Below are 26,995 nucleotides of genomic sequence, written 5' to 3' on the forward strand. Positions count from 1 at the left end.
AACAATTTTCCCAAATATGTTTTACAAGGTCCCACTGCCTTATTGAATAAATCATGTGGCCCATGCAATTGTTTCTTGGGTATGTGTTCAACGCGGGCACTTGACTTGTCGGACTTTCAGATTGCCTTCGATAGCTAATGTATCAGATTTTCGATAACTTTGCAACCGCATTTATTAGTATTGTCAATTAATCCGGCACCAACTCTAATAACTGGGCTAAAAATCAGTCAAGGAAAATTAATTACGAAAAATATAGTTTAGACCTTTGGTTGAAGATTTAGGTTGAAGTTGGGTGAAGATATGATTTAACGACTGTTTATTTCGTTGTTATTCGCCAGTGATGACGATAGTGACAAACAACAAAAGTCCAACGATGCATTATCTTCCTTTATATATTGTTGTTAGCAAAGAATGATAAGTGATAGTGATAAGCTATTAAGCTTTATAGTTAATGGTTTGGTTAGGGGAAATTGTTTTTTAGAGCAAAAAAATAATAATTATGTTCTTTTAAACTAATATCTATTTTGTGTCATTTTTGCCTATAACACCCTTTAGTATTTTTGAAAATAAATTTAATAAATAGTTTTACAAACAAAAAAATTTAGAAAAATAATAACTTTTGATAAAATACCAATATGAACTTAGTGATATTTTTTTCAGTTCTAAGAATGTTTAAATCATAAATTTCATATTATGTTCTAAATAAAATAGAAATGACATTCTACGAAGTAGAAAACAAAATCTAATTTTTTCATTGAATCTACAATGTTTAGAATACGCGATCTACGAAAATTAGGGATGTAAAAATGAGCTAGCTCGCTCAACTCAGCTCATCTCTTAGTGAGCTCGGCTCTTTCATGAGCTAGCTCAGCTTAGCTCATTTATTATATGAGCTTCAATATGTAAACTCGAACACAGATCATCTAGGGGGCCGACTGGGTTTCCCGCTACCATCCGCAAACGCAGCTTTTGCGGTTAGTAGCGTTTGTCTGCGGTTTGAAACAATCACTCAAATCGCTCTAAACCGCTTCACACCTCTCCGAATCTCATAAATTCAAAAGCTGGTTCCAACTAGCGTTTGCGGTTGCGGGATGATAAAAATTATTTCTTTTTTAAAACAATATATATACAAAAGTAAAAATATTTAATAAAAATTTTAAAAATGAAAATATTAAAATATATCTATTATATTTTAATTAATATTATAAAATTTTATAATAAAAACAATTTCAATAAATTTTCAAAAATTAAAATTATAACTTTCTAAATATAAATTTTATATTTATTATAATTTTATGATTTTTGATATTTTTATAATTATATTAAATGTAAATATTGTTAATTTATTATTTGACTGTTACCGCATTTGGTAGTTAGCCAGTCATAAGTCACCCGCAAACGCAAACGCGCCAATTTTCCCAAAGATTTTCTATTTTGAAATTTGTAAAATTCTATATTTGAAGTTTCAATATGTTTTTCTCCAAAAGTACCTTGGTCTTTATATTTTACAAATTATTTCTATTTTACATTATGGTCTTTACATTTGTCATAATTAATGTAAGTCTATATGACTTTTATAAATAACTAGCACATATATAAAATATTACAACAATATTAATTAATAAAATTTTACACTAAAATATAAAATTATAAATCGAAATATATAGTTAAATATTAAACTACAAGCAAAATACCATATTATTCCATAAAAAATAATGCTCTATCTATGGTTACACAAAATTTGTTTGGACAATATTTTGGAGGTTCCGAAGCAAACTGGCCATGTTACTAGTGTTTTTGTAATAATTAAATTTGTGAAATAATTATATCTTCATGTATCTTTTTTTAAAAAAAATTATTAAGTTTCTTTGTAATATTATTGCTGTCTAATTCTATTTTTAAAATATTGTAAAAAATGATTTTAATATTTTATTTAATTTTATGTGTAAAACTTGGATTTAAATTTTTTTTGAAATATTTATAAAAGATAAAATTTTTAAGAATTAAAATGATAAACAGAAAAAATACTTATTAATAGAAATGTGATGTATAGTTAATTGTAAAGACCCAAATACAAATAAAAAGAATAAACTTCAAATTTGAAGTTTTACTCTTCAAACTCTAAATTTAAAGTTTTGAAATTTTTTTAGAGCAAAAAACTCTATATTTGAAGTTATAGAATTTTTTTGAAGATGTTCTTCGCAAAGGCGATAAAATAATTTCCAGTGGTGAATAAGATGTGTAAAATTGATAAATAATTTCCTAGTGGTGAACAATACGTTTAAAAATCTGGCTTCGTGACATGTCGCTGAAGTAACAACGACAAAATAAACATGCTATTTCTCACGATAATTATTATATAGCATCAAATGTTTGTTATGATCTCGTGGTATATTTTACTGTATTGAATATTATAACGTTTTTCCAAATTAAAAAGTTACAATCTTTTTTTTCTTCAAATAAAAATACTATTTATCAAACAATAACCAAAAAAAAAAACTTAAACTATACCAGACTTAGGCTAACCAGACTCCTTCACCCAAAAAAGAAATTTAAAATAAGAAGCGTTATTAACTCAACTCACCCATTCTTCATCCGACAAATCTTAAGAAATAAAAGGCTAACAACACGTCACAAGGTGTTTACATGATGTCATTGCGCCATGACATGACTACTTCTCCAAGCTCTGTAATCAAATTGGACAACTGTGATATAACCGCTCCACAAGACCACGCATCAGCTTTTGTTCCGTTGTATCATCGCGGTGATATAACCTCCGGAGTTGTGTACTCCACAGTTCAAAGAAGATCAAATGTTTAAGGTTTTTATAGGGGTGGGCAAAAAAAACCGAATCGAACCGAGTCAAACCGAACCAACCGAACCGAATCAACATCTATTTCAAACCATTTGACTGAAGATTTCTCAAACCCGAATGGTTCGGTTTAAACTGAGCCGAACCGAAAAACCGATGTGTTTTGTAATTATTTAAATTAAAAATATTAGTAATACTAAAATTCTAATACTATACCAGATATTTTCCATTTTTCATTCATTAACATATATTCTTCTAACCTAATATGTAATCATCAAAGTATTTGATTTAAAAACAAATAGAAAAGTTTGTATGTTTATATTTTTATATATGTAAACGTGGATGTTAAATCTAAATCTAAAACCTAAAACACATTTTATTAAAACCAAAATTTCAAGTTTTTCTCCACAACGTCACATGGTAGATGATTCATTACAAACTTTTTAATAATGATATAAGAGACATTACTAATAATGTTGATTTTTTTTTATTTTAGTTAACTTTCATTTGTTTTAATTCTTATATACTTTTTGTGACTTTTTAAAATTTTTTTTTTCAGTTTTACATTGAATTTAGTTCACATATTTATGTTTTAAAATATAATTTCTCTTAAAAAAATTAAACTAAGAATAACCTAACTAAACTGATCCAAAAACAAACCGAACCGAATATAAACTGAACCAAACCCAAACAGAACTGAACCAAACCAACCTAACTATGGTTTATTTCAATTGAAAAAAAAATACTAGAACCGAACTAACCAAACCGAACCGAACCGAAAAAATAACCGAAGTGCCCACCCTTTCGGGTGAAGAAGAAAAGAACATTGAGTCGAAGTGTTGGGTCTAGTTTAATTAATTATTTTTTTGGGTAAAGTTGTTTGGTTTAATTATAGTTGATTTTTTATTTGGTTTAACAGTTAATATTTTTTGGTGAATAATAAACCGCTTAAAACTATGGCATTATGTATAACTAGGAGTTGGTCCGCCCTACGGGCGGATGAGTTTACATTAAAACTATTTTCTATTAAAATATATTTTAATTTTATAAAATATTTAAAATTTTACTTTATACTGGAAATAATAAATATAATATGTTTTTTCCAAAAATAAATATGTTTTTATTCTAAAATCATTGTAAATTTTATTAAATTTTGTTGATTTGAGTTGAAAAAACCATTAACAATTTTATTTTGTTAGAGAACTCAAAATTATAAAATTAAAAGTTTAATGAAAATGCAATGATTTCTATTGTGCTCGATACCAGCTAGAAAACAAAGCCGTAAGATTCAAATACCCAATCAGATGGAGAATCAGACTTTACCAATGTCATACTTAAAATTAAACAAAATTATCACGGAAATGATTGTTGCATGCTTATATATTCGAGACTGAAGATCGATTTAATAATAATAGTACATTAAGTACAAAGTTACATAAGAAAATTAAAGATACATTACATGTTCAGATGCTTTACAATTGTGGAAAGATGTAGACTTGTTAGCTCTTTACATGTTCAAAGCATATCACTTATCCACCACTCCCATTTGTACCTTCTCGTTTTGAACAGCATGTGCGCAAGCTTACACCCATAACTTTCTTCAGTCCATTAACTTAGCTCCAACGGCGTTGTGACTTCTGATGCTCTGAACCCACGTATAAGGCTCCCGTAAGAAGGCACATAATCATTCCTCGACACTCTAGAACCAAACTCCAAACCAGGAAACACAGTCTTGTGACTCTTTTGTATTCCGAGGAACTCCGCCCTAGGTCTTCTGGTGGAGTGCTCATGCCTGGCACAGTCTCTCTATGGTTACAACTTCTCAACCTAAGCTGTTTCACCATTGCCATCCTCAGGTTCTGCTATCTTGCCGGGATAGTTGTTATTACATATTGTAGCTGACTCCTTAACATCATTGCATTGAATTTCTCTGCAATATTTTTCTGGTGGATCTTCTGAGCTGAGCACCTAGGCAGCTCTTCAACAGGATCTTCATTGTCAGAGTGAGACCAAACACAAGCTCTAATGTGGAAATTCTATCAGATACGAAACTTCTTTTGTCTAAATGACCACGACTGATGTCTTTGATATTGAACGACCATCCCATGTCTCTATGTTTGCCGAGATATAGAGTTTGAGGCTTCAATAAAGTAAAAACAAAAGAACCCATTTAACAGAGATGCCATAGAAGTCTAAAATAGAACCATGATAATTGGGAAAGCTTTATGAAACAGTGAAATATTTTTTCATAAAGTGATATTGTGGGAGGAGCAAGAAATACCTTTGACGCCTCATCATGTTAACCCATTTCCATGATATCTTCAAGCAGGAATTGAGCAAGATCCACCTCTTTCTGGTTTTCCCCAACTTTGAGGTCTCTTTTTCCATCTGCAGAACATTAAACCTTAGTTAGCATTAACCCAAACCACAGCTAGAAAATTCAACTTAAAAAGAAATATATGAAAGCTATTTCTGCTTATTCACAAAAGAACAAACCTTTTGTATCTGAAGATCTTTTGTCCTCACTTTCATTACACAATCTCAGTTCGAGACAGGGTCAAACTTAATATGCTATGTCAGCCCAGCTGTGAATGTACACCAATAGTCTATAGGAGATATATCACTAAGGGTTATAATTGTAATTAGTGAATACCTAATCTCATTTGTACTCTGTATAAATACTGTAACCATACGTATCAATAAAGTATTTAGCCTCCTTTCATACATGGTATCAGAGCCAATTACGATACCTTGAATTTTCTTTCTCGCCGCTCTTTTCTTCTTCTCATTTCTTCTTCTTCACCCTCTGTTTTTCTCCACTTCTTGCTTCTCATAACCATGTCCAACGATTCTTCAAGATCAACTGAGACCATCATTGTCTCCAATACTCGTACGTTGCTCAACGTAAACATGTCCAACGTCACAAAGCTAACCTCTACGAACTACCTCATGTGGAACCGCCAAGTGCACTCTCTCCTTGATGGTTATGATCTTGCTGGACATGTGGATGGATCTATTGAAATTCCATCACCGACAATCATGACTGATGATCAGGTCACTGTCAACACCGAGTACTCTCTCTGGAAGCGCCAGGATAAGCTCATCTATAGCCAACTGCTTGGAGCCATGACACCTCCGATCCAAGCGCTTCTCGCTACCACCACTACTGCAGCCGATATCTGGAGCACTCTTGCCGCTACGTACGCGAAGCCCAGCCGCGGTCATATACTGCAGCTGCGTCAACAACTCAAACAATGGACTAAGGGCACTAAGTCTATCGATGAGTATGTGCAGGGACTTACGACCCGCTTTGATCAATTGGCGTTGCTAGAGAAGCCGCTTGATCATGAAGACAAGATTGAGTTCATTCTTGAGGGACTCACTGAGGATTACAAGACGGTTGTGGATCAGATCGCTGGCAGAGACACGACCCCTTCCATCACCGAAATCCATGAAAAGCTTATTCAACATGAGCTCAAGCTGTCTGTGAAGTCTGAGACAATCTCGTCTGTTCCGGTCACGGCAAATGTTGCAACTTCTCGTGGCAATAGCAACTATAATAGTCGTGGTCATGGCCGATCCAACCGTGGTTCCAACAACAACAATTGGAACAACCGTAGGAACAACTACAACAACACAGGCTACACACCGCGACCGTATCAGGGACGGTGCCAAATTTGTGGTATCCATGGCCACAGTGCTCGCACCTGTTCTCAGCTCCAGCTTCATGGAACTGGAGGAAACTCAAACCAATCCTCGGTGTCTTCGTATGCTCCATGGCAACCTCGTGCCCACATGGCCTCTGCGGCAGCGTACAATCCCAACAACTGGCTCCTAGACAGTGGAGCCACGCACCATCTCACGACTGATCTCAATAACCTCGCTCTTCATCAGCCCTACACTGGTGGCGAAGAGGTCACAATTGCTGATGGTACTGGCTTGCCTATAACACATACTGGTTCTGCACTTCTTCCTACTCCTCATCGAACTCTTAAGTTGCGAGATGTGCTTTATGTTCCGAATGTTAAGAAAAATCTTATCTCGGTCTATAGAATGTGCAATACTAATGGAGTTTCTATTGAATTCTTTCCTGCACACTTTCAGGTGAAGGATCTCAGCACGGGGGACCAATTAATTCAAGGCAGAGCTAATAATGAGCTTTATGAGTGGCCGGTTCAGTTATCTTCTCCAATGTCGTTATTTGCTTCACCACCTCAGAAACCAGACCTCCTCTCTTGGCACGCCCGTCTCGGTCACCCGGCGTTACCAGTTTTGAAGTCTCTAGTTTCGAAATTTTCTTTACCAGTCTCGTTGTCTTCTACAAACGATTTGTTCTGTTCGGATTGTTCTATCAATAAAAGCCATAAGCTGCCGTTTTATTCAAATACACTTGCTTCCTCTCATCCTCTTGAGTACCTATATACGGATGTGTGGTCATCTCCGGTTGTGTCAATTGATGGCTACAAGTATTATCTGGTCATTGTTGATTTATACACTCGCTATACGTGGCTGTATCCGCTTAAGCTAAAGTCGCAAGTTCTCGACACTGTCATCAGATTTAAGGCGTTGGTTGAGAACAAGTTCAAACACAAGATTGGTACTCTTTACTCGGATAATGGAGGTGAGTTCATCGCTCTACGCCAGTTCCTTGCAACTCACGGCATCACACACCTAACGACCCCTCCTCACACTCCTGAACTAAATGGAATCTCCGAACGGAAACATAGACACGTCGTCGAGACTGGTCTCACGCTTCTTGGGCAAGCATCGATGCCAACGACGTACTGGAGTTATGCGTTTACTGCGGCTGTTTACCTCATAAACAGAATGCTTACACCGGTTCTTGGCAACGAGTCTCCCTATGTGAAGCTATTCGGTCAGTTACCAAACTATCAGAAACTGCGTGTCTTCGGGTCCGAATGCTTTCCATGGCTCAGACCCTATGCGAAACACAAGCTGGAACCGCGATCTGCTTCATGTGTGTTCCTTGGTTACTCGTTGACGCAAAGCGCATACTTATGTCTGCATCGAGAGTCTGGTCGCATCTACACTTCGCGTCATGTGGTGTTCAACGAGAAGAGGTTTCCGTTTGCGTCTTCTGCGTCTCCGCCAACTCCACCTGCTCCGACTCCGGACATGCAAACAGATTTTGGTGAAACGACATTGGTACCACTCCGGCCACTCATCTCAACGCCTCCCCCGTGCTCTGCTCCTCACCAACAACGCTCACCAGCCTCGTCGACTCCACCAGCAACTCGGTCTCCGGCTCCACTGCAGCAGAACCAGACCGCACAAGAGCTTCAGCCACAGCCTGAACCTCAGCCCCAACCACCCTCAAACACAACACCAACCTCACCATCTATCTCCAACAACACAACCTCAACTCCCACCGAAACTTCCTCACATACAACCTCACCATCACCACCTCCCTCACCACCTCCGTCACCTTCACCACCTCCGTCACCTTCACCACCACCTGCTCCTACAATACCTGAACCACACCACGTGAATCAACACCCAATGAAAACCCGCTCCAAAAACAATATCTCTAAACCCATAAACAAAACCTCTCTTCTCGCCTCTGTCTCGACCCTTAAACCCAAAATACCCAAGACTATGGCTGAAGCCCTCAAGGATCCCAAATGGAGACAAGCGATGGTGGACGAGATTAATGCTCAGCTTCGTAATGGCACCTCTGATCTTGTTCCACCTGAACAGTATCAGAATGTTGTTGGATGTAAGTGGGTTTTCACGATAAAATATAAAGCTAATGGTGAAATTGACAGGTATAAGGCACGACTTGTGGCGAAGGGCTTTCATCAGCAACATGGTCACGACTTCACAGAGACCTTTAGTCCTGTCATCAAGTCCACAACGGTGCGAGCTGTGCTACATGTTGCGGTTACTAAGGGTTGGAGTCTTCGTCAACTTGACGTCAATAACGCTTTTCTTCAAGGAACCTTGGATGAGGAGGTATATGTCACACAGCCTCCTGGCTTTGTGGATCAGGATCGACCACATTATGTCTGTCGACTAAAGAAGGCACTTTATGGGCTCAAGCAAGCGCCCCGGGCGTGGTATCAAGAACTTCGGTCTTTTCTTCTGACGCAAGGTTTCTTGAACTCCACGGCTGATACCTCTCTCTTCACCTTTCATCATGGGTCTGACACTATATATCTTCTCGTCTATGTTGATGATATGGTCATCACCGGCAACAACAACAAGCTCATTGATCGGTTCATAGCGACTATCTCCTCGCGGTTCTCTCTCAAAGACCTTGGTGACTTGAGCTATTTTCTGGGAATTGAGGTAACTAGGACCTCCAAGGGCTTGCACTTGATGCAAAAGAAGTATATCATTGATCTGCTGACGCGTACCAACATGATGGATGCGCGGCCAGTCTCCACGCCAATGGCTCCGACGCCGAAACTCTCTCTCACGTCAGGCACACCTATGGATAATCCTAGTGAATATCGAGCCGTACTGGGCAGTCTGCAGTATCTCGCGTTTACCCGACCTGATCTTGCATTCCCGGTAAATCGTCTCTCCCAGTTTATGCAGCGACCTACTGATCTCCATTGGCAAGCCGTCAAACGAATACTCCGTTACCTGGCGGGCACTTCTTCTCATGGCATTCTTCTGCGTAGTGATACACCTATGAAGCTTCATGCTTACACTGACGCTGACTGGGCAGGTGATGCTGATGATTATTGCTCCACAAATGCCTACATTGTCTATCTTGGTGGCAATCCGATCTCTTGGAGCTCCAAGAAACAGAAGGGCGTTGCTCGGTCGTCCACTGAAGCGGAATATAGAGCAGTTGCAAATGTCGCATCTGAGGTACTCTGGGTCTGTTCTTTATTTACTGAGCTGCGCATACCCTTGCCAGAAATGCCGGTTCTCTACTGTGATAATATTGGAGCAACATATCTAGCTGCGAACCCTGTCTTCCACTCTCGAATGAAGCATATCGCACTTGACTTCCACTTCATCAGACACCATGTTCAAACAGGGGCACTGCGCGTTGCTCACCTCTCTACGAAAGATCAACTAGCTGATGCTCTAACGAAACCACTTCCTCGACCACGGTTTCTTGAGCTCATGGGCAAGATTGGAGTCACTCATGTCCCTCCATCTTGAGGGGGCGTATAGGAGATATATCACTAAGGGTTATAATTGTAATTAGTGAATACCTAATCTCATTTGTACTCTGTATAAATACTGTAACCATACGTATCAATAAAGTATTTAGCCTCCTTTCATACATAGTCAAGCTATTAACACAGAGAAAAAAAAATCAGTAAAATATATAATGGTCCCTTAATACCTTTCTCGTTGAGCATTGCAGTCTCTATAACTGCTTGCTGGTCTTGAATCCTTCGAGACCACCTTGGAGAGCTTATCCTCGTAATATCAGAGATCCATCGTTGGTTTGCATCAAGACCATCGTTCGCTTGCATCAAGACTCTATCTGAAGAAATCTTTTACTGAAACCTGGTAATCAGGATGTCATAGCACACCTCCTGAGGCGTTATGCGGGATGAGTTGGGGGAGAGGAAGAGAGTCGACAAAGGGATTGAAACGGCGCTTAGGGTTAGGGAGGATGAGTGATTTTTAGATTTCAGAGAAACGGATCGAGACGGCGATATAACCCGATCCGTATCAAGAGCGGCTCAGGATTGGGCTGCGAGATGGTTTATATGGGCTGCAAAAGTAACTTAACTTTTTTTATTTCAAGCCCAGTCCGCAATGATCTGGCAAATTGATTGATCCTGATTATTTTGACCATGTGAATAGCTTTAGGAAGCTTAAAAATAGCCCCTTTTATATAGTAGGATTAAGTTTTAAATTTTGGTTTGTGGAGAAATAAGTCTCTAAGTTTTAATTAAAAAAAAATACATTTATAATAATATTCAGTGCAGGAAGATATATTATAAAGTTATAATTCAGTGAAAATTTGAAGCTATGTAATAATTTTGTGGGAAAATAGCATGCTAACTCACAAAATAAACATGATCTGGCTGCCAAAATGTATTGTTGCATGAACAACAACGATAAAACCCAAAATTAAAGTTTTAAGTTGATTTTAAGAGCTTCGTCTTCAGATATATTACATCCGTTTAAACATTTGTTTTAGATTTTAAAATTTGATTTGTTATAAATAGTTGATTACATTTTAAAATTTGATAAAAGTTTCAATTTATTTATATTTCTAATTTATGATTTAATAAAACGAAACAAATAATAAATTAACTAAAGATAAATGTGTTAGAAATTTAAATGACATTTATAGTAAAGCTAAGATGATATTTTAGAGTAGAATTTACTACACTAGATAGTACGGCATTTTTAGTATTTGTTGAAAAAATTTAGCAAGAATTATATTTCTTTTGTGAAGACTGAAGCATCTTCAAATTCATTATGTATGTATTAACAGAAATAATACATTTAACTACACATTGATAAGAAAATCTAAAAATAAAACTCAACACTTGGAACCACGAAAGCCAATGATCAATGTAATAAAACTCCGTTCAGAGAAAGAAAGTGAGAAACAGAGATCCAGGAAAAAACAAATTCTTACCAATGACAAAATACTGATATCTTCTTCTTCTTGTTCTTGTTCTTGTCACTTCCACTACCGACAATGATCGATCCCAACCCAAACAAACTCCCTCCCGGAAACACATCCAGAAACGAATTCACGTTAATCCCTCCTCCATTGCCGCCGTTACTGTAATCTCCATGGCTCGTCTTACTCAATAGCGGTTTCTGAGAACTACAGTTTGAAGAAGAAGAAGGAGACGAAACCTCGAGCTTCATAGTTTCTGTCTGTTTATAATTCGAACCGGTCGGGTTATCCGAAAGCAATGGCAACCCAATTTCGGGATTGAGACGTTCGCTTCTTTTCTTAATCCCCCAACACGGATTCACAGTGGGTCTCTCTTCATCTTCTTCGATTTCTTCTATTTCATGAGCATTTCTGATTGGATTCGTTTCCGGTCCGGGACGACACGGTTCAGAAGGAACGTGAAACGGCACCGTATTGCGTATGGCTCCCGTCGCCGTTAATCCGATTTCCAGAACCGGTTTAGTATCTCCGATTGGATTCGTATACAAACCGGTTCCATCTTTCTCGGGTACCTTTTTGATTTCTGTGGGGAGTATTTTTCCGTCGGAGAAAAAATCTTCGGCGGACCACGAGCATTCACCGGAGATTACGCCGCCGGGAATGGAGAAATCGAAGTTGAGGGTTGAAGGTTCCGAATGAGTTCGTAATGGACTTTGCTCGATCGGTATGGAATCATAGTGGCAAAAATCTTGAGAAAAGGAGAGTCTTGGGCCGTGCTTGGCATTTTCCGGCATTGTTATTAATTTTCTTTTGAAAATATTGGAAACGATTTGATAGAGAATGGGATCAACAAGAACTCCATGTTATATTCGAGGATTATGTCGAGGGGAATTAAATGGAATGTGGCTATTTTCAATGTTCGACAAAAGTTTTGTTAATGTTTGATTTTCTGTACATATCTTCACATTATTTGAAAAATGATTTAGTTTGCTTGTCACATTTTTCCATGAGTTTATGATATTATGCTTTTTGGTCATTTTTATTAAGTTTTAGTTAAATCATTGATTTATAATTAGTTTTAGTTGAATTATTAATTTATTAATTTAAATAATATAACTATTTCATTTTAAAAAAATTAGATAATGATTTCCTTATTTGTTATGTTTGCTATAATTTTAGTTAATTTTGTTTATTTGTCACATTTTTTAAGTTTTAACTAAGTCATTGATTATTATTAATTTTTAATTGAATCATTAATTTGTTAATTTAAATACTATAACTATTTCAGACTTTATAATTCAACATATACTTATTTTGCAACTTTGATGAGTTAGGACAAATTCTTATTATTATGTTTTAAAATCGTATTTGTTAAACAATCAACCATTGTTCTAACTAAAAATCCGGTTTTCCATTGAAGGAATAATCATATACTTTCAAGATATCATTTTATTCGTGAATGTGTGGATAATGGACAAATCGAAGTAGAGAATGTATCGGGTGTTAAACACAAGGCCGACATCCTTACCAAACCATCAGCGAGAATTAAGTTCAAGTAAATGAGAAGATTAATTGAAGTTTAATAAATTGATCTCTGTAATTCAAGTCAGAATTAAAGGTGTGAATGTTGGATAATTGCAATACTTGTGGAGCAAGTTAAACAAAAAAAAAAATATGAAGTTTACTATTTATATTAAGTTTGTGTTTCTATATTCCACATGTAAAAAGGAATATGGAAACATTGAGATTAGGTTTGTCTTTTACTTTAAATATAGGTTTCATAGAAAATTGTTACATAAGATATAAAACAAAATAAACACTGAGAGCTTTACTCTTGATACATTTCTAAATTATAAAAAAAAATTGTTTTTATAATTCTTTGTGTTTCTAGAGATTTGATATTAAAGCAGAAAACTTTCCCGGTTTATTATTCAACTTTTTTTTTTCAAATTATAATAACTATATTATTCGATTACTCAATTCTACTTAATCCTTAAGTAAAAATTAAATATATGCGTTATTCTATCTTTGAAATTATTTTATTTTCATGGGTGTTTTTCAAAACCAACCCATATTTTCAAGTCAAATCCAAAACTAACCCTTTTTTTTGTTCATACTATTCATCAATAAAATTTCCATACTATCCTTATGTTTTTGAATTATTCACAAAATTGCCATTTTTATTTAATTTTTTATTAATTTCGAAATTAACAAAAAACCAAATACACCCTAACCATTTCTTCTTATTTACAAAAATGCCATCATCATCAATTTTTCCAACCACCATGAACCACCATTTTTGAGCTCTAAAGCTCTAGAATTCAATTTTCAACCACTTTTTTTCTCATTCTAACCCAAAAAACTTCATTTCCTCTCATTTCCTCTACATTTCCATCTAAAAAACTCTCATAACTATCATTTTCATAATCACAAACTTCATATTTTCGAGTTTCTTCATTAGTGAATCGTTAAAGATGCTTCTTTTTGCTCATATTTGGAGTTTGGACGGTTGAAAAGGTTGGAAACGAGCTTTACACATGAAAAATGTAACTATTTACATGGTTTTCGTTCTTTTTTCAGATCTGTGTCGCGACGGTAGACTGTTTTGTATGTCTACGCCTCCGTGGAGACTTACGATGCAGTCTATTTGTCAATGCACGGGTTAGTTTTGCAATTGACCAGACAAATTTTTTTTCTAACGCAGACTTCCCCAGTAGTCTTCGTCTTTACCTTTGACAACAAAAATAAAACTTTCGGTAGACTTACTAAGACGTCTACCTAAAAGAGGTTAGTTTTTCATTTGACCGAACTTTTGACTTTTCAAAATAGACTTCAACGGAACTCTACAGAATGTAGACTGCCACCGAAGTCTATAAAAGGTCAGTTTTGCATTTGACCAAAACTTTGACTTCGTGGAATATGTTAGTTTTGTGTTTGACAAAAAAGTTTAAAAAGCAATCAAAAATTTATTAAATTGTAAACTTCATATGCAGTCTTCTTATCTTAAAAAAAAAATGTAGACTGCGTATAAAGTCTACTTTTTTATTTTGGTCAAATGCAAAACCAACCCGTCGGATTTGAGAGTAGACTTCACAAGAAGTCTACACACCCGTAGACGTTCATTTCAATCTACTGATTTGAAGTCAAACTTGGTCAATTGCAAAACTAACCTCTTTCAAAAAAATTCAAACATGTAGACTACATATGAAGTCTAGTTCTGAAAGTCAAATCTTGGATGAATTCTGGTCAATTACAAAAAGTAACTTTTTTAAATTGTAGACCGAAAAGAAAGTCTACATGTACAAAATCACAACTTTTATTCAACTATAGAAAGCAACCCGTAAAATGGTCAATTGCAAAAACCAACCCAAAGAGTAGACCTATTTGACAGTCTACGTCTGTAAACTGAAAAGAACGTCTACATCTTTAGAGACTGAATATTAAGTTTGCATAGAAAAATCTATAAAAATGTGAATTTGTGTATTATTCATTAATTTTTTTCTAGATTTTTTGTTTGACAGTGTGTGTTAGTTAATCCTAATGGGTTTGAGTGATTTTGAAAAGAATTTTTTTTATAATTATGAAGGTATAATTCATTTGATTTGACAATGTTGTTAGCTAATAATTGTAGACGTATTTGTAAGTCTTTGTTTATAGTTTTGCTAGTAAGGCTGAGCTTGTTTCAAAGCTGAAGTGGGTGACTGTAGAATATAAATTTACATTCTCAGCATATAAGACAACGAAAACTCTGTATGTGGCTAAGTGTTGTGTTCAAGGATGTGGTTGGAAACTTAGAGCGAGTGTGAAGCATGGGCCAAAGACATTTTAGATGGCAAAATATTCGAAAAGGATGAAGAATCGGAAAGGTTAAAGAATGTTCATTATGCATGATGGCTGTACACATGGTAAACTTTTTGAAATGACACAAGAAAATTATGATCTGGACAACAAAATTGAGAAGATGGTGCTAACCTATTTCTTACCAAACATCATTTAAAACAAATGACTCCGAATAGGAAAATACTCCTCTTATGCCTGTCACGAATAATCGACAAGTATGGAACTTGATCGAGTTATCTAAGACACACTTTGTACGCCTTTGTGTATCAAGCATGCGCCAAATACACTAAATTTTTTTGGATTGACTATATGTTAGATAATAAGTGTACACGTTTTTGTAAATCTACAAATGTGGACTGCAGTTGAAGTCTACGTCATAAATTCTATTAAAAGTGTATTTGTGTATTATTCATCATATTTTTTTCATGATTTAATTATTTTACAGTGTATGTTAGTAAAATTTTAATGGTCTTGGATGAATTTCACAATTTAATGTGTTATAATTATACATTTGATACTTATTGCAAATTGTTTTGATTAGTGTTATTCTTGAAAAATTTTTGGAAAATTTTGTATAGATTTTCTTCGTCTCACATGTGTGTTAGTTATTATTTTAGCTTATGGTGGTTTTACTTGTTTGGTTGGTTAGATCTTGTGAAAAAATTGATATCTAACAAAAAATTAATAATATCATACAAGTGAAAACAACTAAAAATGAATACAATGTTTATAGATTATGCATTAAAAAATTATTTAAAAATTAATATTTTATTATGAAAGTTATTACAGAGCAATATATTAAAAAGTATTCTTGAGTATGTTTGATTTTTCATAATCTTGATGCTTCAAATAAAGTCTTGGAAAAAATACCTGCAAAATAAGATAGAGTTATGAGAAAAACATAAGATAAAAAATAAAATTATATTTTAGTAGACTTTTTATTAAGTCTACGTAAAGTTATTGTTTAATAGACTTTAGTTGAAGTCTACACTAATGGAAAATTTTCATATCTAAAAGTGTGCATTTAGAAAATTTGAAAATACTTTGTTCTGGAAAATATTTCAAAAATGGTTTTTTGTCATCCTTGTAACAAAGCAAAAAGATAATGTATGAATCTATAAATTTAGTTCATTATAAACACAAAATATCTTATAATGAATATATGGAAAGCTTACATTTTTGGGAAGATGATTTGAAAACATTGGAAGAGAATACCTGCAAAATAAAATAAAATTATGAAAAATAAGATAAAAACTAAAATCATATTTGAGTAAACTTCTAATGAAATATGCTTAAAAGTCAAGGGTAGTAGACTTCATTTGAAGTCTACCAGCCGTAAGTTTTAAGTAGATTTCAAATGAAGTCTACTCTATAAAAAAAAATAGATCTGAAAAATAAATACATTAAAATATGAAATAAGTTTAAATCTAAAAAACTTTTAAAATATGATTTAATAGACAAAATAGTTATAAATTAAAGACATATTAATATGAATTTTAATATGTAACTTTATTTGAATATAAATACTAGAACACATATTTTAAATCTATAGATGTAAACCTTACATTTCTAGGAGGAGAAGAGAACAACTATGGAAGAAAATACCTGCAAAATAAGATAAAATTATTAAAAAACATAGAAAAAAAAATTAAAGTCATATTTTTGAAGTCTGCTTAAACTTTGTGGTTTAGTAAACTTCATATGAAGTCTGCAAGCTTTAATAAACTTCTTTAGAAGTCTACACTGTCTAATAATTTTCAGATCTGAAAAAATTTATATATTTTGAAATGTGAAAATAATTTTAAATCTGAAAATACTTTACATAATAGAATTTATAAGGTAAACTAGTAGCAAATTAATGTAGAGAGCTTGATCTATAAATTTATTTGAATATAAACATGTAAATACATATTTAAAATCTATTAATCTAAAACTTACATTTTTAGAGGAGATGATGAAATCCATGAGTGATAATACCTACCAAAAAAGATAATATTGTGAGAAATAAACATAAAAATACACATTTAAAATCTATAGATCTAAAACTTACATTTTTCAAAGGAGAAGATGAAAACCATGAATCATAATATCTAAAATGACAAGATAATATTGTGAGAAAGACTTGAGAAAATTTTAGAGAGAAAGAAGATAATGAGAGAGATTTAGAAACAATTGAGAGAATTTTAGAGAGAAGAGAGAAAGTTTTAGAGAGAAAGGAGAGAGTTTTAAAAACTTGTGTAGCCACTTTAGAGAGAGATTGTATAAATTTTGTTTATATAGGGAGACAAAAATGTAACTAGGTTAAAATTTACGATACTGTAGACTTCGTTTGAAGTCTACTAAAATTAAAATTTTGGAGTAGATCTTACCTTAACATAGTAGACCTTTTTGGAAGTCTACTATAATAATTTAATTATTGTTGTTTATTCTTTATTATTTTAATAATTTTAATATATGATTTATTAAATTTATTTTTTTATTTTTTAATAGTTATAGTATATGATTTCACTTTTTTATTCGTAAGGAACTTAACTTAGTTTAAATATAATGATTTTTTGTAAAACAAATTGAAAAATATAGACTGAAAAAGACGTCTTCAGATAAATAGACTTTATTGTAGGTCTACGAAACCCTAAACCACAAATCTCAAACCCTAAATGTTTTGCTTGATAATCAAAAAGTCTCATTTATACAAAATATAAACTACTAAACATTAATATGCAGATTTAAGTTAATAAAACAAAAAAAAAACAAAATCTAAAATCTAACCCTTTGAAATCAACTACTAAAAGACATAACATGTTAGAACCTTTTGTTTGTAAACTATGAACATAGTCTAACACATGATAACCAAATTAGTATATATTCTTCAAAATTGTTCGATTATATGAAATTTTAATTTATTTACTTCATATTATCCATTATATTGATGATTAGTTAAAAATATCACAATAATTATTTTTATACATTTTTAAAATTAAATTATTAGATCAAATTAGAGTGTAGACTACAAAACAAGTATATAAAGTAGACTTCGTAGGAAGTCTATATATATGTAGACTTCTTTTATTACGTGTAGACTTTCAAAGGATAGAAACGTAAAATACATTTCTTTTTTTTGTTTGGTCATAAGGGTTAAATAGTATTTTCACTACTCCTTTAGGTTGGTTTTGCATTTGACTGAAAGTGGGGTATACTTTTACATTTGACTTGAATATTTGGGTTGGTTTTAGCAAATGTCCCTTAAATATGCATTATTTTTTGTGAATAACAATTTTCCATAACTTTTAGCCAATAGAAATTCAATAAACACTATTAATTTTTTTGAAACTTACAATTTTTCATAAAATCATACATTGAAAAGGTAAAAAATGTATCTTTTTGAAACAAATTTTTTTTCCAAAACATACATCATTTAGGAACGGAGGGAGTAATTAACTAATGAAATATATACAAAGTATTTAATAAACCAAATAACATATAACAAATAACTGAATAAGTAAAGGATAACAATTAATAAACTAAGTAATAAACCAAGTAACAAACCAAGTAGGTAAAAATTTAAAATGAACTTGATATAACGATACTTGACTTGTACTTACAAGTAATAAAATCCGTTTACTTGTTACTCGACTTGATTGGAGTAAATACTTGTTTTTTCAAACCAAACCGAGTCAAGTAGCAAGTACAAACCGAGTATCAAGCATCTGCGCCCAGCTCTGCTTATGGTTACTAGGGCTTGCCCCGGGCTACGCCCGGGGTTTTTTCTTTACGTCATAATTTAAATTAAATTATTTTAATTTGGTATTTGAATATATATGTTATATGTGCTTTGACTGATTATAAAATATAAAATTAATCAAAAATAACTTTTTGTATCGAGAAAACTATAAAAAATAAGTGAGCCTTATTTACAATTCAAATATTCTTTATTTTATTTATTTAGGGTTACAGGAAAACTCTAAGATTCATTTAAATTAAATAAGAATAATTTAAACTGTTTCTGGCTATTAAATACATTCATCTATATTAAAATAAAATTATTTATTATAAAAACACACAGAAAGTAGAAATTAAATGGTTTGAATCATTGTCAGCCAAAACCCCCTATTGGGAGTTCATTATGCGATTTTTAAAAAAAAATTAGGTGTACATAAACTAAAAAGGGATTACATATGGATTGATTATCCTTCAGGCTCTTTCGATAAGTCAGTGTCCATATGTCAATCTAGGAATAACTAATTTCGCGTTACATGTGCATGTCAATTTTCTCAAGTTCTTCCTAGATTGACATAGAAGAAATCCGGTAACATAGAAGTAACCATTTTGTATAGTCACCTTTTTAAATATATCTGGACAGTGGCCATTTCGAACATAACATCAGAAAATATAATCAAGGAAGATTGTTTTGTATGTCATATATCGGAATATTTACAAAAGAAAAAGATCGACAATTATTGTTTGTAAAATATAATAAAATGTAGATACAATCTTCAAAAAGAATGGAGACCTTCCAATTGAACTTTTACGTAGCCATAGAGTTTTAAAATTCTCGGCTGATTCTTCTTGAGGAAGTTTCAAAGTGGGCATCATTGGCTCAGGCTGGCATGCAAGAATTTATTGATACCGACATGGAAATACATATGGATCTTGAGTAAGTTTAAGTTATCCTTTCAAAGGTGGACAAAGGGATGCGTGAATCCCTTCCAAAGCAGCACCTGCAGAAGAAGACTTGGCCGAAATAAGTTTTTAAACATTCTCAGCTTGCATAAGGTCTAAACACCCATTCAGAACACACATGAAGTCTAAACTCTCCTGGAACATGCACCGCATATCCAGCCAGAATGTAAAAGAAGATTCAGAATCTATAGGCTATAGCCAAAGCTCACCGATAAACTCTTAAACACATCAATAACCAAGACATCTGAAAATGGTTGTTTCTATTCATATTTTGGTTAGTTGACTTTGAAATTTTGGTTAAAATTCATACTGTTTGAAAATATTTTATGTTAAAGCCCCAGACTAATCAGTTACCAAACCGAACCGAATCGAGAACTAATGTTTTAAATTTTATGAACTTTTGAATCAAACTAAGCAAAAAATAAAAATTTTAGTTTGGTTTGGTTTAAAATCTCGGCCCTAGATAAGCTAGTTAGGGAGGAAGGAACCATGTTGGCCAATGTTTTTGTGTCTTTGTAGTTGAGATATATTGGTAATTTTCTTCTGGTTATTTTCTATTATGTTAATTATAGTTTTTTCTTTGTATCTATTAATTCTTCGCTTTCAACGCTTAATTTTCATCTCGTATGATATATTTTTTTAATTGTTTTATTCGAAAAATGGAATATATTTTTCTTGAAAAAATGCAATGTAACAGATAAGAAATTTTCTTATTTAAAAAGTGTAATATATTGAAAGTTTAAAAAGAGTATTACAGTATAAATAATGAATGGCAAAGGGATATTTTCAACAATAAGATTTTTTTAATTATTAAAAGTTTTTTTTTTTGAAAAAATTATTGAAAGTGCTGCATATTTTACTGTTGAAAATGAGTATTATAATATAGATATTGAATGCGAGAAATATATTTACAAACTCAATTTATATTATATTTTATATATTAGAATTAAATATTGTGTTATCAACATACACATAACTACTGCTCTTTTGGTAACGTAGGATGCATGTAACATATACAACAAAAAAAACATTGACCTCGTATTTTATTTTTCCTAGTCATCACATTGCCAAAATGTTATTACAAATTTAAAGAGCTAGAAGATGAAAACTGTTATATTGTAATAAACTCTTTCAAATGGACATTTGAAGGTAAGCAAACACTTGGAGGTTTGGATCGTACACATCGGGTATGTCAAATCAGTGTTCTTAAAGCAGCACACACCTGCCTCTCTTCTCTCTATCACTCCACTGCCATTCTCTTCTTTTTTCTCCTTAAGTACTCACCTGTATTGTGCAGAGCCAAGAAAACAGAGGATCCAACATGATAATATCACAATGACTTTTGAATCACGTTTTTACAGCCAATGACCAAATAATCTTAGTTTTTCACCAGGAAAAAGCTTACTTGATTGTTGGTTTATGTGGTCATATGCATTCATGGGAAATGTTTTTGGGTGCTCTAAAGAACAATTCGGAGTGGAGGTACGGTAAATGCTTTCAGCGAAATCAGATAAGTATATTTTATCATTAGGAGCCTAGGAGGTATATATTTTCTCAATAGATTTCACCGGTAACATAATAATAATAAAAAAAGAATGGAGAGGAAGCTGAAGGTGAAAGCTCAATTACGTTATTTTTTTCTCTTTAAGCAACAAACACTCAGTTACGTTTGATATGCTTCTAAACTACATTGATGGGTACAAACGTTTCTGAGTAAAGCTCGGCATTGTGTTGGAACTCGATGTAGCCAGTCACTAACACCTTGATCCGTATCAACGTCGAGATGGAGAACGGTAGTGGCTGCGCTAAGTACGACGATCCATCTACCAGCTCCACCTGAAAATTTTGGTATTTCATTAAGAATCTCAAACACTAAACACAAAGCAAAATTAAAGGATTTTTCCGGCAGCTAGAGGAAGAAAAGTCGTACCTTTCCGGCGTCTTGCCAAGTAACGCCCGTGAGCCATTCGAAGAAAGAGCGCTGCAAGTGGCGAACATCACCCATCAGCTCGCATTCTTGAATCTCTGAATTCCGAACACCTCACTGTACGGCTGAAACTGCGTCGATTTGGGGACGCCACTTCCGTACAGGTTTCGATCACGTCGCTGGCTAAGTTCTAAGCCAGATTCTGGTCTAATGAATCTATATCGATCAGGAGATACTCTGCCGTTTAGGTAAACCAAAAGTATCAAACCCGGTCTGAAGCCACATATACTTTTTATACGTGTTAAACCCGGACAGTGATATACCTTGGAGAAGTGTCGATTGTACATAGCAAGAATCATTAGAACGTGGTCAAGTTAAGTAGTATGAGTAGTTAATAATAGTATGAGATAGGAGATGGAAGATAAGAAAACGTACCTTTTCATCAAGTAGGAGCATGTCAACCCCATGAGCTCTCCTCCCTCTTTGAGATTGGTTTGGTTGCCGATTGAAAAGCACGACCTGACTTCAGATCCGAAAACATGACTGGAGAGGACACCTTTATTGCAATCTCTGTTTGTAAGGACGAAGTATAATGAAGAGGATGAAGCAGGGCTATTTGGAGAAGTCTTTATCACTTATTTATAGTATCAAACATTAGGGGTTTTCGAAGCGGTGGTGAGAAAGGATAATTAAACTCTACGTAGTGGGAGAAGCTTAATGACATATTTCAATGAGGATTACAATAATTATACAGACGTTTACACATCTGCTGTGTAAAATAGGGCAACGGAGAAGACGAAAGGTTAGAAGAGTCGGATGGGTCAAAATTGGGCTGGAAAGAAAATAACAGAGGTTGGTTTATATGTTTCTCTGACCCAATTTGATGGTTTCATTTTTGTAAACGAAAACGTAGAGATTTATAAAGAGACATGTGTCATTGTTTGTCTCTTGCCTACTCTTCTTTTCTAAACGATTGGGCTTATGGGCCAAATCTCATTCACGGATCAAGAATAAAAAAAATCTGATTAAGATCGATTTGACGTGTCACAAAACTGTCTCTGATTGGTCAGAATTAAAAATCTGACGTGGACAGCTTCTATGCTCTTTATATGTTGCTTTTAGTATAGTATAGATTTACTAAGTTTTAATATTCATATGTTCATGTGATCTTATTTCTCTTGTATTTACGTTACGCATTTTATAGGTTTTGTCATGATAAATACTATTATCGTTTTAGTGTAAATAATTTATTTCTTTTGTACAGAAGCATATTATGAGTTTAGACCTATTAATAAAATTTAATTTATGATTGCTGGAATGAATTTTTTTTAATGAATCTACAATAAATTAAATTAACGAATATGTATATTAAGCAAAAAAAATGAAAAGACAAATTACCATTAATAAGAATTAACTTTCTGTAAATTTAAGGGTACTTTTAGAAGAAATCATTTAAATTTTCATTAAACAAAAAAAAAACAGGAATGTTTCTCATATTAAAGATATTGAAATGCTTGTTGGATCTGGATTCGGACATCCTAAATCCCTAGTGACAATAAGAGTCGGCCCGGAAACAAAATATAAACACAAGACAAGGTTTGGCTTTGGCTTTTAGTCCTCAAAGAAAAATATTCCGGAGAGAGAGAGAGAGAACAGCGGTACCGAATCTAAGCGATGTCGGATCCTTACGAGAGGGCGAAGGGTGGAAGGTTAGCGTTTAAAGGAGGCGATCTAGCCACCATCAAAAAGAAGAAGCCAAAGAAGAAGAAGAAGAACAAGGATAAGCTCGACGACGGCGCCGCCCCCAATGTTGAAAAGATGACTCCCGACGACGGTCCGGCCACTTCCTCCGCCGCAGCAGATGGTAAAGACAACGATATCTATTCAATCGACGCCGCGAAGAAGAGGAAGTACGATGAGCTTTTCCCCGTGGAGGCGAAGAAGTTCGGTTACGTTCCTAAATCGAACTTCGATTCGGTTGCGGAGGCTCTCGACGATCGGGTCAAGAAGAAGGCCGACCGCTACTGCAAGTAGAATCATCTCTTTTGTTGAATCTACTCAACTTTTATTTGGGTTTCGTACTCTCCTATAAGCTAGTTTTTGCAGCGATGCGAAATTTGCATATTATGTTTGTTGAATTTTATATTCTGATTGGAACTTGTTACTTTGGAATCCAAAGTAGTGGTTGTTATTTGGTATTATTCCTTTGAATTTGCAGATAACAGATGGGACATGCCATGTGTGAAATCTCTAGGTTTTGTCATTAATATATGTTTTAGTGTTATGTTCTACATTTCCTCAATTGCTCACTGCATTTTCTTCCCACTGGGTAATGGACGAGTCCAAGAAGCTATAGGATATTACAGTGACGCCACTGCAACTGAGCTGCAGGAAGAATCAGAGATATAAGTTTAGTTGTCTTTCTCATTTAAATAGTTCTGTTACCCCTAGCATGAAAGGTGAAACGTTAGCCAGAATTTATTATTATTATTGTTTTTCGGACAGCTTCTATACATATGTTCTTAGCAAATGATAGACATTTTTTTTTGTTTCCCCTGAAATATTCAGTTTTTTTTTTAGCTCCTGTTACCTCGAGTATTCCTGTGCGCTGTTTCTTCTGGACTAACCCTCTGATACCTTGCTCTAGAAGGCCCCATGTTCCAGAACTGCATCCATCTAGGGCGCCTTCTTTCAGGTACCTCTTCTCTAGTAGAATCGCTCCTTTCCTGAGAATCTGTAACGGTGTTGTTGACCGGAGGAGGCAGATCACGGCGGCAGATTGGGCATGAATTGTGAAGCCTTAGCCATGGAGTTATACAGTTTTTATGGTATATATGTTTACATGGTAGTTCGGTAGCTTCCCCGCCAGGAACGAAGTCCTCCATGCACACCGTGCATTGGGACGTGTCGTTGGTTAGATGTTTTGATGTGATCGTTACCGTCGGTAGGGCGTCGATGGTGGGTTCTGGTGCAGGTGGTGGTCCAGGCCTATCGTCTTGCGTTAGCTGTTCGATCAGCTGTTCTAAACCTGACCCTCCAGTAAAGAAATCACGTGGGTTCATACGCCTGGGTGGTGCTGGCTCAATCCTGTTTCCAAGTGGACTGGTTGGATCAGTGGGCCGTAGTATTACATATGTTCTTCTTGGTGGAGGTAAACCGCCATCGTTATCATTGTCAAGGCTGTGGCGTCGACGATGGTGCGGTAGGGGTGTTGTTGGTTCGTGTTCCACGTTTCTGGACCTTGCCCTGAGAAATGGGTCTTCACCGAATCTACCTATGATTGGAGGATCAAACATGAGGGACAGAGCTTCGAGAAGGCGTGTCTCAGGAGAAGCATCTAAAGGTGGAGCGGCATGAGTGAAAGTCACCCGAGGCCGTCTCATCTCGATTTCCACAACGAATTGCCTTAAGCATCGAGGGCACGCGATCTCTAATGGGTTTGATGATGCAATCCTGACCGTACGATGACAGTGGTAGCACCAGTAGAGGCCAAAAGTCCTGAATGCGCCATTGGGTGCACCATCGGTCCGTCTTATTGGCACACTCAATGACATGATTCGAAGAAGTAACTGTTATACACCAGACATAAATACTTGCACATTTATAGATAATCTTTGAAGGTTGAATGAAGCAATTAAGCCAGGCATATTCCGTTCATATAGAGGTCGTGTTTTGTCTGGAAGGCAAAGAATGAGAAGAATGAAGACGCAATGCTCATTTCTTCTGGTTTTTCTTATTCTATTTAGATTGCCTCAAGTTAAAGGCTAGAATCATTTATTAGATCAAGTCAATTAAAGAGATTGGCCGTATTGTTTAACTACAGTAGATATAGAGGAAAAGAAACAATCGTCGAGTTTAACATAAAACTAGAGTTTGACCCGCACATTCGTGCGGATATTTTTCATTTTATGAATGTATACTTTTGATTTATTATAAATATTTAAGTATATAATTTTAATTTTAGTGTTATATATTGTGAATATAAATCTATTATTTTAGTAAATTGTATATATGGTAGCATCCATCATATTATTTTAATAAATTTTATTGATATAGAATATTTTTTGGATGCTATGATATTAATTTTTGTTTTTTTTTGTTATTCAATTAAGACTTCAAAATATTAGATTACTTTAATTTTTATAACATAGTTTGTTTTTTCGTGTTACATTTCAAGAAGTTATTCTTTATTATCTATGATTATACCTTTTGAAAAATTTAAACATTATCATTTTAAGTTTGCATACTTATTTTTAAATTTTATATTTTGTCAAAATTGTTTGGAAAATTACACAACTATATTTGAGCTGGGAGATTATATGATTTTCGAAATGTTTTTGTTACTAAATTAATATATTATTTTATATAAATAATTTTAATTTCGGTAATATTTTTATATATCTCTCAGAATATTTTTATAATTAATATAAATATTAAAATTAAAATTTGATTTATCATTAATATTTTGAATGAATTATTAAAATTTCATAGTTTTCTAATAATATATTTTTAAATAGTATATGAACTAAAGGTTAGTATTAAACCATTATATTTTTGTATATTAATTTTTTTTAAACAATATATTGTTGAGAGTTTCAAAATAAAAAAATAAAATAATATATAGTTGTAGATATAAAAGTTTAACCTATGTTAATAAATTTATTTTTGTAAAAAATGTAATATAGTTTACGAATTTTAATGATGAGTGATAATTTATTTAAATGAAAATATTTTAAAAATAAAATAGATAAATCTACCCATATTTAATTCATATAGTACTTCTATTTTAATATAATACATAATATAACAAAATATATATAAAAATAGTATAGAATTTTATTTTCTTGTTTTATAATAAATTTTTAATTAACATTGAATTATAAAGTTATATTAGTATTTACGAAATTAATTAAGTGTTATTTTATAAAAATATTTAGAAGGTTAGTAGGATTTTGTTAGATTTTTTCTCAATAGAATTTGTTATACTTAAAAATAAATTGATATTTATATTTGTTTTATTATTAATGTAAATAATAAAATATGTCATATTAAGTAGTTTTTTAGATGGTTCTAGTATGACTTGTTAATAGTAGATAAAAAATAGATTCTATTTTAATAGATTAAATATTATTCTTTAGAAGACGAAGCATGAGATCGATGACAA

General features: G+C 33.6%; 3 protein-coding genes across 3 annotated transcripts; 1 reads left to right on the top strand and 2 right to left on the bottom strand.

Annotated features, from left to right (window-relative positions):
* Positions 1–11,392: 11,392 nt before the first annotated feature.
* LOC103863774 lies at positions 11,393–12,178 on the bottom strand. Its single transcript, XM_009141527.3, has one exon. The coding sequence runs from the start codon at positions 12,176–12,178 to the stop codon at positions 11,393–11,395; it is 786 nt and encodes a 261-aa protein (XP_009139775.1).
* Positions 12,179–23,457: 11,279 nt separating this feature from the next.
* LOC103863778 lies at positions 23,458–24,034 on the top strand. The gene has a single exon (XM_009141529.3). It carries the CDS (start codon positions 23,506–23,508, stop codon positions 23,863–23,865), a length of 360 nt encoding a protein of 119 aa, XP_009139777.1. The 5' UTR covers positions 23,458–23,505; the 3' UTR covers positions 23,866–24,034.
* A 373-nt stretch (positions 24,035–24,407) lies between these two features.
* Positions 24,408–25,506, bottom strand: LOC103863777 (probable E3 ubiquitin-protein ligase RHC1A). Its single transcript, XM_033290782.1, has one exon. The coding sequence runs from the start codon at positions 25,383–25,385 to the stop codon at positions 24,408–24,410; it is 978 nt and encodes a 325-aa protein (XP_033146673.1). The 5' UTR covers positions 25,386–25,506.
* Positions 25,507–26,995: the final 1,489 nt, after the last annotated feature.

Source organism: Brassica rapa, chromosome A04, assembly GCF_000309985.2.
Source record: "Brassica rapa cultivar Chiifu-401-42 chromosome A04, CAAS_Brap_v3.01, whole genome shotgun sequence".
NCBI lineage: Eukaryota > Viridiplantae > Streptophyta > Magnoliopsida > Brassicales > Brassicaceae > Brassica > Brassica rapa.